This window comes from Piliocolobus tephrosceles, chromosome 4 (genome assembly GCF_002776525.5).
Source record: "Piliocolobus tephrosceles isolate RC106 chromosome 4, ASM277652v3, whole genome shotgun sequence".
NCBI classification, from domain to species: Eukaryota; Metazoa; Chordata; class Mammalia; order Primates; family Cercopithecidae; genus Piliocolobus; species Piliocolobus tephrosceles.
Window position 1 is genome coordinate 156,910,169 of NC_045437.1, and position 16,899 is coordinate 156,927,067.

The window sequence follows — 16,899 nt, forward strand, 5'->3', positions numbered from 1 at the left end:
AATAATCACCTACTGGGTATGAAGTTTTATTCTGGGGTGATGAAAATGTTTTTCCATTACATAGAGGTGGCCATTGCACAACCCTGTAAATGTACTAAATTCCAGTCAATTGTTTACTTTAAAATGCTTAATTTTATGGTACGTGAATTTCACCTCAAGTTTTTTTAAGTGAAGAAACCATTAATTAAAAGAAACATACTGTCAAATAACCCAGTTTCATCAATTTAAACAAAGGTGAATGTTAAAGACTAAAAGGCACAGTATCTCACACCTGTAACCCCAGCACTTTGGGAGGCTGAGGCAGGCAGATCACTTGAGTCCAGGAGTTCAAGACCAGCCTGGGCGACATGGTGAAATCCTGTCTCTACAAAAAATACAAAAATTAGCCAGGCATGGTGGCATGTGCCTGTAGTCCCAGCTACTCAGGAGGCTGAGGCACGAGGATCACTTGAGCCCAGGAAACAGAGGGTGCAGTGAGCCAAGATCATACCAATACACTCCAGCCTAGGTGACAGAGTAAGATCCTGTCTCAAAAAAGCAACAACAATCACACTAAATGAAGATTATAATGTAGAACATATAAGAGCTATGTATTCTCATGATGTAGATACAGTACAACTTTTTGGTTTTTTATTTGAAGACAGCGTCTCACTTTGTTGCCCAAACTAGAGTACAGTGGCACAATCTCAGCTCACTGCAACCTCTGTCTCCCAAGTTCAAGCGATTCTCCTGCCTCAGCCTCCCAAGTAGCTGGGATTACAGGCGCCCGCCATCACACCCAGCTAGTTTTTGTATTTTTAGTAAAGACAGAGTTTCACCATGTTGGCTAGGCTGGTCTCAAACTCCTGACCTCAAGTGATCCACCTGCCTCCCAAAGTGCTGGGATTACAGGAGTGAGCCATCATGCCCCACCACAGTACAACTATTTTTATTTTTTTTTTTTTTGAGACAGAGTCTCACTCTGTTACCCAGGCTGGAGTGCAGTGGTGCGATCTCAGCTCACTGCAAGCTACACCTCCCGGATTCACACCATTCTGCCTCAGCCTCCCCAGCAGTTGGGACTACAGGCGCCCGCCACCACACTCAGTTAATTTTTTGTATTTTTAGTAGAGACGGGGTTTCACCATGTTAGCCAGAATGGTCTCAATCTCCTGACCTCGTGATCCACCCGCCTCTGCCTTCCAAAGTGCTGGGATTACAGGTGTGAGCCACCGTACCCAGCCACAACTATTTTTAAAAAACAGCACACAGGCAAATTCAGTTTCTAAAAAATTTGAACTACTTAATAAGTATCTACTTAGCTCTTACAAATGTATAACACTTCACTAACAATTTCTGAAACATATTGGCTTACCTCCAGACTTCATGGAACACACATACACACACACAAGACTGCTGCTTAACAAAAAAGAAAGCCATCTCTTGCAAGTAGGGGGAGAGGTGACTAAAAATTTGGATACAAGGCAACAATAAACACCATTTCAATTTTTTTACGGATAGCTCAGGCACACGTCTCCAAATACACCACCAGTCTTGCCTAAATTCTACCAGTAGAGTTCACAGTCAAAAGAACATCTTACTCCCATCATCCAAGCAACCGAACCAGGCAACAGTAACACTCTGGGTGTTTCTGAGGATAACCCTGAAATGTCAATTACCCAGAATTCTTGCAGCACTATACAAAAAGAGCTGTCACCCTCAAGTGAACCCGAATCTTTCAAAAAGAAAAATTTCAGGCTGGGCGCGGTGGTTCACACCGGTAATCCTCGCACTTTGGGAGGCTGAGGCGGGTGGATCACCTGTGGTCAGGAGTTCGAGACCAGCCTAGCCACCATGGTGAAACTCCGTCCCTACTAAAAATACAAAAAGTAGCTGGGCGTGGTGGCAGTCACCTATAACCCCAGCTACTCGGGAGGCTGAGGCAGGAGAATCGCTTGAACCCAGGGGCAGAAGTTAGAGTGAGCTGAGGTCGTGCCACTTCACTCCAGCCTAGGCAAAAGAGCAAAAAACTCTCTCAAAAAAAAAAAAAAGAACAATTTCTTAATCACTGGGTAAATTCAATTCAATTTAATTCTGCATTACAGCTCTTTGCCCTGATTTTTAAGGAAATTTCATGTATGACAAATGCATATGTAAAGAACTACCAGGCCGGGCGCGGTGGCTCAAGCCTGTAATCCCAGCACTTTGGGAGGCCGAGACGGGTGGATCACGAGGTCAGGAGATCGAGACCATCCTGGCTAACACGGTGAAACCCCGTCTCTACTAAAAAATACAAAAAACTAGCCGGGCGAGGTGGCAGGCGCCTGTAGTCCCAGCTACTCAGGAGGCTGAGGCGGGAGAATGGCGTAAACCCGGGAGGTGGAGCTTGCAGTGAGCTGAGATCCAGCCACTGTACCCCCGCCGGGGCAAAAGAGCCAGATTCCGTCTCAAAAAAAAAAAAAAAAAAAACGAAGAACTACCAATATGTTGGAATATCCAATTAATCAGAACAAAAACATTAGTCTACATTATTAGAATAACCAGACCCAACTTTTCATAAAAAGCAGGGTCCTGAATGGCTTCTAATTCTTAAAACAGAACCAAAATTATCATATAACCCCCATGATAATTTTAATAACAATTAGTCAATTTAAGGTTAACATGTGGAGAAAACTCACTGAACATTTTAACATCAAAACAGTATATACTTACCTATTCATAGTTCCAGATACATCAACATCATTCATAAAACATTCAATGCTCAAAGGGAGATCTGAAGCATTTGCACTCATCAATTTCTTGAGTTTCTCACACTCCTGAGAGAGTCGTAATAATGCACGGATTTTGGACTTAATGTCTAGCTTGTATTTCTTCCCAAATTCTTCACAGAAGTGATTTACTAACACTTCATCAAATTTTCTACCTCCCAATGTTGGGTCAAATGCAGTGGCCAGAACCTTAGGGAAAAAATGAGAATTAATCTAACAATGAACCAATCAATTCTGAAACAGATGGATATATCTTTACCTGGTAAGTTGCTTATTGTAAAAAAAAAAAAAAAGAAAAAAAGGAGGGTTACATTAAGGTTAAAACAAGGCAATGTATACATCATTTAATCTTTATTACGACCACACTGTAAAAATAGGCACTATAATCCCCAATTTACAGATAATGCTACAGACCTAGACAGATGAGATAAACCGCACTTCACAAAGCTACTAAGTGGTAGAAGTGGAATTCAAAGCCAAATCTCCTTAATTCCAAAGTCCATGCCCTCCCCACTACACCAGTCTGACTCCCAATAGCAGTTACATGTCCAAGGTAAAATATACTAACATGTCATGTACATATTTCTAGTCTACTCACTATCACAAAACTGAGTAATACCAAGGCTCAACTCTCTGCAGTTTACTACCAAAGGATTCGTTACAGCCTTAGCTCACAGCAATGTGTTTCTATTTAACCTGGAAGTCTAATTAGCCTGGGTTACCCGTTTTCAAATCTCTAACAGATTAGAAGCAAACTAGATCTAATTAGATTCAGTAATAGAAGTTAGGCTAAATAAATAATGACATCCTTATGAAGGAATAAAACCAGTAAAAACAATCTCTTCAAAGAATGCTAAACGTCATGGGGGAAATTTTCTTAGTATGTTAACTGAAAAAAAAAAGACAGACACAGAGCTAAATATAGTGACTCCAATTGTTTTCTTAGAAAACTAGAATGAAATACACCAAGAATGGTAAGATTGTAAGTAATTTTTTTTTTTTTTTTTTTTTTGAGACAGGGTCTCACTCCGTTGTCCAGGCTGGAGTGCAGTGGCACAATCTCAGCTTACTGTAGTCTGAACCATCCCGGCTCAAGCAATCCTCTCACCTCAGCATCCCGAGTAGCTAGGACTACAGGCACACATCACCATATCCAGCTACTTTCTGTATTTTCTTTGTAGAGACGGGGTTTCGTCATGTTGCCCAGGCTGTTCTCAAATTCTGGGCTCAAGCAATCCCCCGACCTCAGCCTCCAGAGTAGCTGGGACTACAGGCACACCACCACACCCAGCTAACTTTTGTAGACACAGGGTTTCACTATGTTGCCCAGACTTTTCTTTACACATAAGTGTTTTCCAATTTGGAGAGATTTTTGTAATGATTATTTTTGTAATTTAAAAGTAATCAAAAGGATTGGAAAACTGACAGGTAACAGGTGACACTGAAGGACAATTTAGAAAAACAGAAGCAGATGGCTACGAATACACATCACTCTGATCCAAAGCCAGGCTAAATTATGACCAGAGTCTTCTGTTTAAAAAGATGAAAGCATAGCATAGATCTTAGAAATTCTATTAGTGATTAAAGTTTAAACACTGAGAATTACATTTGGCCCACCACTTATAGCTGTAAAAAAGCAAAATCACAAATCTCTCATTTCCCAATTATCTAAAAGATTTGCTTTCCTTTTATTTAAAAACAAAACCACCTAAAAACAATATAAACTAGAAAATAAAGTGGAAACGTCTATTTTTCAAAGAAACAAGACCATAACAAATAAAGTCTCAAAATGCCTCCAAAATTACCAAATATTTAGTTTGGGGTAATCCCTCTCCACCAATCTCCAATGGTTACAAGGGGTTCAATTTAAACCTCGGCACCAAGAATTTTAATATGTATTTCAAATAATTAAAGCAAACACTTGAGAAATCCTTGATTCTTCACCAAATTCTAGATAAACTCATCTAGACAGACAGAGAATTTTATACCTTACTGTGGAACTAGCATAAACCAGCAAACTCAAACTCAACTGTGACAGAGATCACCCTCTGGCCCCTCCTTGCCTTCCACACTTCTGTGTGTACAAAACCACTTACGCTTTAGGCTTTCTAGAAATCTATAATTTCCAGTCCAGTTTGTTTTGGAATCCAAAGGAAACTCCTTTTCCAGAACACTCAAAACCTCAAGAGCAAGAGGACAGAGCACCTGTACCACCTTCTCAATCCCCAGTGTAAAATTCACCAAGGAACTACATGTTAAAAAGTCCTCCTGCTGGGCGCGGTGGCTCACACCTGTAACCTCAGCACTTTCGGAGGCCAAGGCAGGTGGATCACCTCAGGTCAGGAGTTCAAGACCAGCCTGACCAACATGGAGAAACCCCGTCTCTACTAAAAATATAAAATTAGCCAGGCGTGGTGGCACATGCCTGTAATCCCAGCTACTCGGAAGGCTGAGGCAGGAGAACCGCTTTAACCTGGGAGGTGGAGGTTGCAGTGAGCCAAGATCACGCCATTGCACTCCAGCCTGAGCAACAAGAGCAAAACTCTGTCTCAAAAACAAAAAAAACAAAAAGAAAGAAAAAAAATCCTCCGAATAACCCTGTAAGGTATGCATTATTTTTCCCATATTGTAGATGAGGAAAAAATAGTTGTCTCTCAAAATTTCATAATTACCATACAGTAACACAGTCTTCTGGGGGAAAAAAAAAACATGCTTACTTTCAGTTTTCCTCTATTAAATGCACATACAGAAACTTGATAAGCAGAGTGGCCCATGTCTACAAAAACTACATTTCTTGGTTTCTCTTCTAAGGCAGGAAGATCTTGCTTATAGATTCCATATGCAAGAGCAACTACAGAAGAAAAAACACAAAAATTAAACATAACAACATCTAAGTAAATAAGATTCATTTAAGCAGGAAAAAAGAGGTTTTATGTATAACAAATGCAACTACATGTCTTATATTTTAGAAATCAAATTCTTTATAAGCACTATATAATTTATTCAAGAAAAAGATTTATCTTCCAAGAGTTAAATCCTGACATTCACTTAGACTTCCTTATACCTGCCAATGGACTCTAGCACAATTTTCCCCAAGTCATTTCCCCCATTTTCCAAATATATTTTCCTGGATTTCTTCTTCCCCTATGCTATGTTTAACATCCCCACATGTTCTGTCCATGAGATGCTGCTTAATGTTCCATTCCTCTGACTCTACCAGTCCACAAGTCTAAGAGAAGACCAATCTTTAACCGAAAGCACTGCTCCACACGCTAAATGTGCTCCTTCCCCAAAAAGCATGTGATTAAATACCAAAATGCGTGCTATAAGGGTACACAAAAAGTACTGGTCAGATTAATTCTTCACAAGTGACACAGTATGCAAAAACACCATGACACAGGTGATAAGCAAGAGTAGCAGTGCTAAAAGCAAAATAAAGAGCAAGAAACCCTAGAGTTTTAAAATTTCACAACCTTCAACATTAACCAAGTCAAAAAACTAATCAATGGTCCTCCTTACCTGCAGTGGTTTCATTCATTAATCGCAAGCAATTAAGACCAGCAATCTGTGTTGCATCCATCACTGATCGTCTTTCTGCATCAGTATAGAAACAAGGAACCTACCAAAAAAAAAAGAATGTTTACTATATTATAGATTCTAATTTTAGTTAGTAAATTCCAAGAATGCCATCAAATACCTACAGCAATTTATTCTGTATATGATCAAGAAAATATTTCAAACTCGTAGGGAAAAGTTAGCGTATTTAGTGTTAGTGTTAGGATATACGATAGCCATACCATTACCTTACATACACACATTACATGGCAGACCAAAATACCAACAGCTAAAGTAGTGACTGCAGAGAAGAGTTAATATAGAGGCCAGAAACTACTATCCTTAGAAAACGCCTGCTTGCATGTTGGTCCTTGCCTGGCATCTAGGACCTTGATTCACAAACAGTTCACTAAATCAACAGAAAAAATTTCCCTAAATGATTAAGAGTGGCTCACTGTACCTAAACTGTTTATACAAAAATGCAGCTTGTGCTGACTACTGGCTTTCCTTCTGGGAATCCGGAATTTTGGTTCATGCTAGGTATAGGGTACCAATGTGACTGACCCCCGATAAAAACCCTGGACTAGTCAGGCACGGTGGCTCTTGCCTGTAATCCCAGCACTTTGGGAGGCCGGGGCGGGTAGATTACCTGATGTCAGGAGCTTGAGACCAGCCTGGCCAACATGGTGAAACTCCATCTCTACAAAAAATAAAAAAATAAAAAAAAATAAAAAAAACACTAGCTGGGTGTGGTGGCACATGCCTGTAATCCCAGCTACTCCGGAGGCTGAGGCTTGAACCTGGGAGGTGGAAGCTGCAGTGAGCCAAGATCATGCCACTGCACTCCAAGCTGGGATTAAGAGCAAAACTCAGTCTCAAAAAAAAAAAAACCCTGGACCAGGCTCAGGCAGAACTCCTGTGGTAGAGGACATTTCACCCGTATTGTTACAATCTGTTGCTGGAGTTAAGCACATGCTGACTCTGGGAAGCTTGTGCCTGGTTTCCTCCAGACTCTGCCTCATGTGCCTTTTCCCTTTGTTGATTTTGCTTTGCATCCCTTCACTATAATAAATCTTAGCATAAGAATAGCTATATGCGGCCAGGCGCGGTGGCTCACACCTGTAATCCCAGCACTTTGGGAAGCCTGTAATCCTAGCACTTTGGGAGGCCGAGGCCGAGGTGGGCAGATCACAAGGTAAGGAATCGAGACCATCCTGGCTAACATGATGAAACCTCACCTCTACTAAAATACAAAAAAATTAGCCGGGCGTGGTGGTAGGTTCCTGTAGTCCCAGCTACTTGGGAGGCTGAGGCAGGAGAATGGCGTGAACCTGGGAGGCAAAGTATGCAGTAAGCTGAGATCGCGCCACTGCCCTCCAGCCTGGGTGACAGAGCAAGACTCCATCTCAAAAAAAAAAAAAAAATGAGAATAGCTATATGCTAGGGCCTGTGAACCCTCCTAAGCAAATTACCAAAATTCAAGTGTGATCTTCAGGCCCCGCCCAAACATGACTCTTACCCAAAACCAGAAAAGACACTTAGGCATTCTAATATTCAAAATATATTTTACTCCCACACAGAGTGTAATGCAGGAGCAAAGCTAGGGGCACTAGATGGAGGAATGGAAACAAATCTGGGAGACCAATGGAGAGGCGAGGAAAGGTAGGAAACATCTAAGAAATACAGTATCTGGTGTATCAGCCACTGGGGAATCAAGGTCACTGAATCTGAGCTTTTTAAAGGAACATAGCGTTTTTATTCTTCTATAAAGAATAAAGCCCATTCCCAGAATGGTATACACAACTATAATCCAATTCTTTCTGACAAATGTCAATTCTACTTTACAATAACCAAGGACCAAGGAATCCACCAGGCAACAGACTCTGGGGTGAAAAAGCCACCTAACAGTCCATGCTTTGCCAATCAATGCACCAACGGTAAGACAAAACAGGCCACGAAACTAAAGTAGCAGGTAACAATTGCAGAATGAGGAGATTCGGTGGCAAAGCCAATGTAACCACACATATTTCAACAGTCCCTAAGGATTCCACCATACTAAAGCACAAAGCTACAGCAGCCAGGCTTTCATCTTAACAGAGATAAGCGAAAGATAAAGTCAACTGCTGCCATGTCTTTATGTTTTTTGGGTAAGTTTTTTGAGACAGGGTCTCACTCTATGGTACAGGCGAGAATGCAGTGGTGTGATCACAGCTCACTGCAGCCTCAAACTCCTGGGCTCGAATGAGCCTCCCAAGTAGCTGGGACTACAGATGTGCGCCACCACACCCAGCTTTTTTTTTTTTTTTTTTTCCCCCGTAAAGACAGGGATCTCATTGTGTTGCCCAGGATGGTCTCAAAGGATCCTCCTGCCCTCGCCTCCCACAGTGCTGGGATTAAACCATCAAGCACAGCCCTTGCCTTTGTCTTTAATGCTAGATACCAACAGCAAATACAAATAGAGAACAAGTGCCATTTACAATTGGGGGTATTCAACTAATTCAACAAATGAGTGACTACCCTGTGCTATGCTAGGCACTATGTTAGGTGGTGCAAAAAATCCAGGAAGAAGTGGGCAGGCTGAGATACATGTACCTTGAAGAACAGAAGAGATTTAAATAGGCAGAATAACAAAGGAGGCCTGAGTAAAAGCTAAGCAGCAGAAGAGAGTAAGAAAATAAAGACTAGTTTCACAATTTTTTTTTTCTTTGAGACAGAGTTTCACTCTTGTCACCCAGGCCGAAGTGCAATGGCACCATCTCGGCTCACTGCAACCTCAGCTTCCTGGGTTCAAGCAATTCTCCTGCCTCAGCCTCCCAAGTAGCTGGGATTACAGGTGCCCACCACCACACCCAGCTAATTTTTGTATTTTTAGTAGACATAGGGTTTCACCATGTTGGCCAGGCTAGTCTCAAACTCCTGACCTCAGGTGATCCACCCACCTCGGCCTCCCAAAGTGCTGGGATTACAAGCGTGAGCCACTGCACCCAGCCTGACAAATTTTTTAAATAACCATTACAACCTGAGACAAAAAACTTTACTTGAAATTAGCAGCTTTCTTCTCTCTGCTTCTTCATGCAAATTCCCAATAATGTATAGGGATCAAACTCACCGAAACAACACAGTCAACTACAGGCTTCTTAAGCACACTTTCAGCTGTCTCCTTCAGTTTGGATAAAAGCATGGCAGTCACTTGCTCAGTGGTAAAATTTCGCTCTTCCTCCATATATGTCACCTGCAAGGAAACAACAAAGAGGCCTAGACTCATTGTATTTCCTTCCTCACGTCCTAGTCCTAAAAGCTAAAATGAACAATGTCTCCCATTATCAACACAACATTATCTCAAGAAGGGGTTAGAAAAAAGCTAGTTTTGCAAGTAATACCTTGAAGGTCACTTCTAGTTTTTTGTTTTTTGTTTTTTTTTTGGAGGCAGGGTCTCTCTTTGTCACTCTCTCTCTCTCTCTGGAGTGCAGTGGCATGATCACAGCTCACTGGAGACTTAACTTCCTGGGTTTAAGCAATCCTCCTGCCTCAGCCTCCCAAGTAGCAGGGAGCAAAAGCGCACGTCATCACACCTAGCTAATTTTTTTCTTTTTTTTCCTTGTAGAGACAGGGTTCTTGCTTTGTTGCCGATGCTAGTCTCAAACCTCCTGGCTTCAAGCAATCCTCCTGCCTCGGCCTCCCAAAGTGCTGGGATTACAGGCATGAGCCACCACGCCTAGACTATTTTAGCTTTCAACCAAACACAATACTTGGAGATGAAGGACCACAATGTAAAACGACAAATCTTAAGAAAAGTTCCTTTGCAAAGGCAAATCAGTGTAGCTCACCAAGACCCACATTGTCCATAAAGAGGCTGCTGGTAGAAACTATTTTACTATCTGACATACTGTGTGTATTTTAATGTGTTTACTGTTTATTATCCATCTCCACAATTAGGATTCAATCTAATATGAGGACATGCATTTGCCTGATTGTACACTGCCATAGCTCCAGCACCTAGAACAGGACCTGGCACAATAAATACTGGTTGAATTAAATAATAAAAGATGGGCTGGGTACAGTGGCTTACACCTGTAGTCCCAGCATTTTGGGAGGCTGAGGCGGGCAAATCACTTGAGGTCAGGAGTTCAAGACCAGCCTGGCCAACATGGTGAAACCCCCCTCTCTACTAAAAACACAAAAAATTAGCTGGGTGTGATGGTCCGTGCCTGTAATCCCAGATACCAGGGAGACTGAAGCATGAGAAAAGCTTGAACCCAGGAGGCGGAGATTGCAGTAAACCTAGATCTTGCCACTGCATTCCAGCCTAGGCGACACAGCGAGATTGTCTCAAAAAATAAAATAAAATAAAATACAATAAGTAACAATAATGAATGAACAAAGCATCAAGATAAAGCCCTATTCCAGATAAAAGTCTGCAACTTTGGTAACAGTTATGAATTGTAAATGTTGAAAGACTGCCTAAAATAATCCCATCCCATCCCACATGCCCATATTCCCCAATTACAATCCAGAATAGAACATGTTGCTCTCTTCTTTTAGCTGCTGCCCTAACTCAGCTTGCGTGCCACCTTCTCACTCCCCAACCCAACCACAGTTTATTCCGGTTTAGAACTGAACAGCTCTTACTATATTGCATGATAAAGATAGGGAAATATCCCGCCTGGTGCCCTTTCTAAATTATCTCTTTCTTCCCTGCTATTTGCCTAATTCTGACGTCAATTCCTCCACTTTTAGACTTGCATCTACTTGTTTCCCAAATCTTCTTCCTAGTCTTTTTCTCCTTTGGTTCTTCCAATGCTTATGACTAAATCTGCCAATACTTATCCTATTTCTTTTGTAACTAGTAAGTACTGCCCATTTCTTCACCTCCCTTTTTAACCCCTTTCTCTTTCCTGTGCTTCAGCTTCATCTTTTACTATCCCATTCGAACTGTCCTTAATTACCACAGATATTTTAAGTAAACCCAGTCATCATTCTTTAGTTTTCAGAATTTTTCACTTCTAAATACAACTAAATTAATGGCTACACTGCAACAGTAGACTACCTTCTTCTCATGGTTCTCAACATCTCCTGGCTTTCCAGCCTGTTCTCCTGATTCTTGGTCTCCAAAACCAAATATCCTCATAAATTCACCTGCCTGGAAAGCCAATCACGCCCCCACCCTCCACTTGGGGATTCCTCTTACTACCTCTGAGTACAAGAAAGGCAAATGTGTCCACCCTATCCATCTCCCAGCCTCTTACCTCTTTTCTGTGATCAGTTCACCACATACTTCCAGAGACTCCACTAGATGTACCAGAGATAAAGACCAAACTCACTTTTCCCCAAAAGAACATCTCTTTCTAAATTAAGTCTTATATCCAAGAGTATGTCCATCTATTTGCTAGTGACTTAAAACTGTGATTCCTGCCGGGCGCAGGGCTCACGCCTGTAATCCCAACACTTTGGGAGGCCAAGGTGGGTGAATCACAAGGTCAGGAGTTTGAGACCAACCCGGCCAACACGGTGAAACCCCATCTCTATTAAAGATGCAAAAAATTACCCAGGCATGGTGGCACGCGCCTGTAATCCCAGCTATTTGGTAGGCTGAGGCAGGAGAATCACTTGAACCCAGGAGGCAGAGGGATTACACACCTGTAATCCCAGCTACTTGGTAGTCTGAGACAGGAGAATCACTTGAACCCAGGAGGCCAGGAGGCGTGAGCCAAGATCGCGCCATTGCCCACCGGCCTGGGTGACAGAGCGAGAGTCCATCTCAAAAAAAAAAAAAACCTGTGATTCCTTTGCCTGCTCTTCCAGAAGTGATTCCCTAAAATCACGCTAAAAAGGCCATTGCATCAGTGAGCAGAACAAGCAGCAATGGCAGTATTAACTTCAAACCATCACTACCCAGGCATCCAACCCATATTAAGAGCACCACCCATGGCTCCCAACCAAAATCCAGATCATTCAAAAAATGTCAAATAGTCTTCACCAGAAAAAAACTTTTCCTAAGCATCTGTAAGCATTTTCATTACAATCTGACATCAGAAAGGTACAGATAGATATTGAACTAATAAAATACTGCATTTTAATTATAAGGCATTAACTTGACAACCTTACCTTTATACCTGTTAATCCTGTGGGCAACTGCACAATATCATATGCAAGGTTAGATTTTTCTGCCTCCACAAATGGATCAGAGAATGCTCGGCCATGGAATCTTTTAAATCCTTGGACTGTGTTCTTTGCATTCGAAATTACCTAAGAGAAAGAATATCAGAGTGGAAAAACTACTAATAATTTTTTTTTTTATTTCAACAGCCTCAGATTAAATTAGCACCATTTTAACTTTATACAGTCTCCTTGGTTTCAGTTTCTTCAGACACTAAACTTTTCTAAATGGTGCCCACTAGCATGCGAAGCGAGGGATGAGGGATTTGCACGGGTCTCAGAGCGGCAGGGCTAAAAATAGAGCCCTGCTCTTCCTATATCCCATGAAGTCAGGTCATTACACTTGTATAAGTATTTTCTGTTCTTAAACTTCTAGTAAACATTTACATAAAATAACTTGTAGCCTTTAAAAGTTGCCCATAGTTTATGGTTGAAAGTTTCCAGAAACCAACTCAGCAATACATAAATTGATTCAGAAATTTTAATTAAGGCCGGGTGTCGTGGCTCACGCCTGTTAATTCCAGCACTTTGAAAGAGGCCAGGGCCTCATTTGAGGTCAGGAGTTCGAGACCAGCCTGACCAACATGGTGAAACACTGTCTCTACTAAAAATACAAAAAATTAGCCGGGCAAGTGGTGTGCACCTGTAATCCCAGCTATTCAGGAGGCTGAGGCATGAGAATCACTTGAACCTGGGGGGTGGAGGTTGCACTGAGCTGAGACAGGGCCACTGCATTCTCAAAAAAAAAAAGAAAAGGAAAGAAGTTCCAGTGAAACAAATTTCTCATAAAAGAAAAAAAAATCATACTAAGTACACAAAAATGAACACAAAAGGATATTGGGAGACTACTATTTGTAACAGCAGATGCCTAGAAACAACCTAAATGGTTAATAACAGGGAAATGCTTAAATAAATTATGGTATATTCATACAATGAAATATACAATAGGTAAAAGTTTTCAGAAGGTGGTAAGACAAATGTCTATATGATTTTTTAATAATGGTTGAACAAGTGATTTTCAAATTCCTTACACTTTTTTATCTATGTTTTCTAATTCCTCTAGAAAAAGTTATCACAATTTATGAAGGGAAAATGCTGACAAAAACATTCAAAACATTCCAGAATGACCATGACCTTCTGCTTAAGATTTACAGGCTCTTCCTCCCAATGCAGGAGATGTAATAAGCTCCTGTATCCCCCAGAAGAAAGGGAACACACAGAAGTCCTTTTGTGAAACAGATGAGGCCTCCCAAATCATGTCTTCCTTGAGAAAGCTGCCAAACAGAAACTCTGTAACACAATAACTGTATCAACCTGGAACTGGGCAGCCAGTGTAGTATAGTAACTGTTTCTCAATCATGAAAAGGAGGTTTAAAAAACAGGAGCGATCAGCTCAAATTTTAGAAGGAAAGAGATCTCAAAATGGTTCAATATTGTCTACCTGCTATCTCCTAAAAAATCTTGAGCACTGTGAAAACGAACTATAAAACATCCAACTTAATTAAAACCAATTGGCCAAGTACCACATTTTTAGGCTAATAAATTTTAGGCCCTGCCCCATTCAAAAACAGATTCACCCTACAGGGTTGCTCCAGGTTGAACCATAAGAAGGTCAAACACGCAACTCTTTAATTTTACAGATATCTCAGACACTTAGAATAACAGAACTCTTGGGGTTCTGCTGCTCTGGTTATTCAGAAATCAGCAACTACGTCAGGTTCCTGGTTTACACAGTAAACTAATGGCAAGTCCTTTAATGTATTTCTAGAGATATGCTTTCCTTCCTTGAGAAACTTTGATAAGATCAATAGTTACCTTATATACGAGTAAGATGAAAGGCCCAACAAGACAGACTTAAGGAGCATGTAAAATGTCAAGGAACAAGCAAGCCTTGCTTAACAAGATCGGACAAAATCCACCCTGGCAGTTTGCATTAAACAGATTATACTACTAATGCTATTTTAAGGCTATGTGCTTCTCACTGACGCAGTAGTCCCTGGGTATCTGCAGGGGATTGATTCCAGGGCACCCCTTGAATTAGACCAAAATCCACAGATGCTCAAGTCCCTTATACAAAATGACATAGTGTTGGCCTATAACCTATGCACATCCTCCTGTATACCTGAAGTTGTCTCTAGATTACTTATAACACATAATACAATGTAAATGCTATGTAAATAGTTGTTACACTGGATTGTTTTTATTTGTATATTTTTATTATTGCAGTGTTATATTTTTTCCCAAAAATATTTTTGATCCACAGTTGTTTGAATCTACAGATGCAGAACCCATGGAATTCTGAGGGCTGACTGCATATGAGAACAGAGAACAGGTGTGTATGTCAGTTGTATACCCAGGGTCTACCAGTGCTAGGTACATAATGGGCATTCAACTACTTGCTGAACACATGGATGAGCAGAAGAAATAAGTCAGTTTAGGGAAAAAATGAAGCTTTACCTGACTTTTAGCTGCTGCTCCAATTGAACGATTCTTAGGACCAAAAGAAATGCAAGCCCTAGAAGACAAAACAAACACTTTAAGAACTAAATCTTACTGCAATAATAAATCCAAAAGCATAGCAGGCAAGATCTGAGTGTCAGCTAAAATGCCATGTATTTTAATGGTACAAATCTATGATTTTGACCTTTCTATTGAGTAAATCTGTCCATGTAACGGGTTGCCTCTTACAACTGAGTCCTGTCATTTACATGCTGGAGCACAGGTCTGATGTGATAACTGTCAGAGAGGTAGACTAGATAGTCTCTACCATTCTCTAATTATTTTTCAAGTCTCCTGTTCAAAATCCCAGTATAAAATAATGTACCCTCACATCAATGTATCAATTAACATTTTTAAGACAGCTCATAACTTCACCAAGAATATAGTCTACAAACCCTGAAAACAACTCTCGCCCTATTAAATAAGTAAAAAAGTAATTTTTCTAAAACTAGTTTCCAGGCACTCAATTTTATTATTTTTTTAAGAGTCTCACTCTGTCGCCCAGGCAGGACTGCAGTGGCCCTATCTCAGCTCACTGCAACCTCCACCTCCCAGGTTCAAGTGATTTTCTTGCCGCAGCCCCCCGAGTAGCTGGGATTACAGGCATGCACCATCACGCCCAGCTAATTTTTGTATTTTTAGTAGAGACAGAGTTTCACCACGTTGGTCAGACTAGTCTCGAACTCCTGACCTCAGATGATTCACCCATCTTGGACTGCCAAAATGCTGACATTTAGGCGTGAGCCCCTGTACCTGGCCAGGACTCAGAATTTCTGACAAGGAACTTCATCCCCACTTTTGAACATTCTTCTAAATCACCAATTCATACACTATCTCCTGATTTAATCTATTTACTGCTTCTTTTAGAAAGGCGAAACTGAAATCTGCTTGAAGGTTAAAAAAAAAAAAGCCGGGTCTATGCTTAAAAAGCGCGGTGGCTCACGCCTGTAATCCCAGCACTTTGGGAGGCCAGGGCAGGCAGATCACGAGGTCAGGAGATCGAGACCATCCTGGCCAACGTGGTGAAATCACATCTCTACTAAAAATACAAAAATTAGCTGGGCGTGGTGGCACGTGCCTGTAATCCCACCTGCTCAGGAGGCTGAAGCAGGAGAATTACTTGAACCAAGGAGTCGGATGCTGCAGTGAGCCAAGATCGCACCACTGCACTCCAGCCTGGTGAAACAGCGAGACTCTGTCTTAAAAAAAAAAAAGGCATTAATAAATAAGTTTTGGCCGGGCGCAGTGGGTCACACCTGTAATCCCAGTACTTTGAGGGGCCGAGGCAGGTGGGTCACCTGAAGTCAGGAGTTTGAGACCAGCCAGGCCAACACGGTGAAACCCTGTCTCTACTAAAAATACAAAAATTAGCTGGGCGTGGTGGCATGTGCCTGTAATCCCACCTACTCAGGAGGCTACAGCAGGAGAATTGCTTGAACTGGGGAGTCGGGGGTTGCAGTGAGCCAAGACCACGCCACTACACTCCAGCCTGGCAACAGAGTGAGACTCTGTCTCAAAAACAAAACAGACAAACAAAAAAAGGCATTAGTAAGTATAAGTCAATTTTTGCCAGGTGCGGTGGTTCATGCCTGTAATCCCAGCACTTTGGGGGGCCGAGGAGGACACATGACCTGAGGTCAGGAGTTCAAGACCAGTCAGGTCAACATGGTCTGTCTCTACTAAAAATACAAAAAATTAGCTGGGCGTGGTGGTGGGCGCCTATAATCCCAGCTACTCGGGAGGCTGAGGCAGGAGAATCACTTGAACCTGGGAGGCAGAGGTTGCAGTGAGCCAAGATCGCGCCACTGCACTCCAGCCTGGGCAACAAGAGCAACACTCCATCTCAAAAACAAAACAAAAAAGAGTAAATTTGGCAAGGCGCAGTGGCTCAAGCCTGCAATCCCAAGATTTTGGGAGGCCAAGACAGGTGGATCACTTGAGT

General features: G+C 41.6%; 1 protein-coding gene across 1 annotated transcript in view; it reads right to left on the reverse strand.

The window, feature by feature from the left end:
* Positions 1–16,899, reverse strand: part of HSPA4 (heat shock protein family A (Hsp70) member 4) — a 56,660-nt gene that overhangs the window by 28,286 nt on the left and 11,475 nt on the right. The window contains exons 2-7 of the mRNA XM_023196222.3: positions 14,916–14,973; positions 12,408–12,548; positions 9,412–9,534; positions 6,267–6,366; positions 5,465–5,598; positions 2,692–2,936 (exon numbers count right to left, since the gene is read on the reverse strand). Coding sequence (XP_023051990.1) covers positions 2,692–2,936; positions 5,465–5,598; positions 6,267–6,366; positions 9,412–9,534; positions 12,408–12,548; positions 14,916–14,973 — 801 coding nt within the window. The remainder of the gene's footprint in view (positions 1–2,691; positions 2,937–5,464; positions 5,599–6,266; positions 6,367–9,411; positions 9,535–12,407; positions 12,549–14,915; positions 14,974–16,899) is intronic.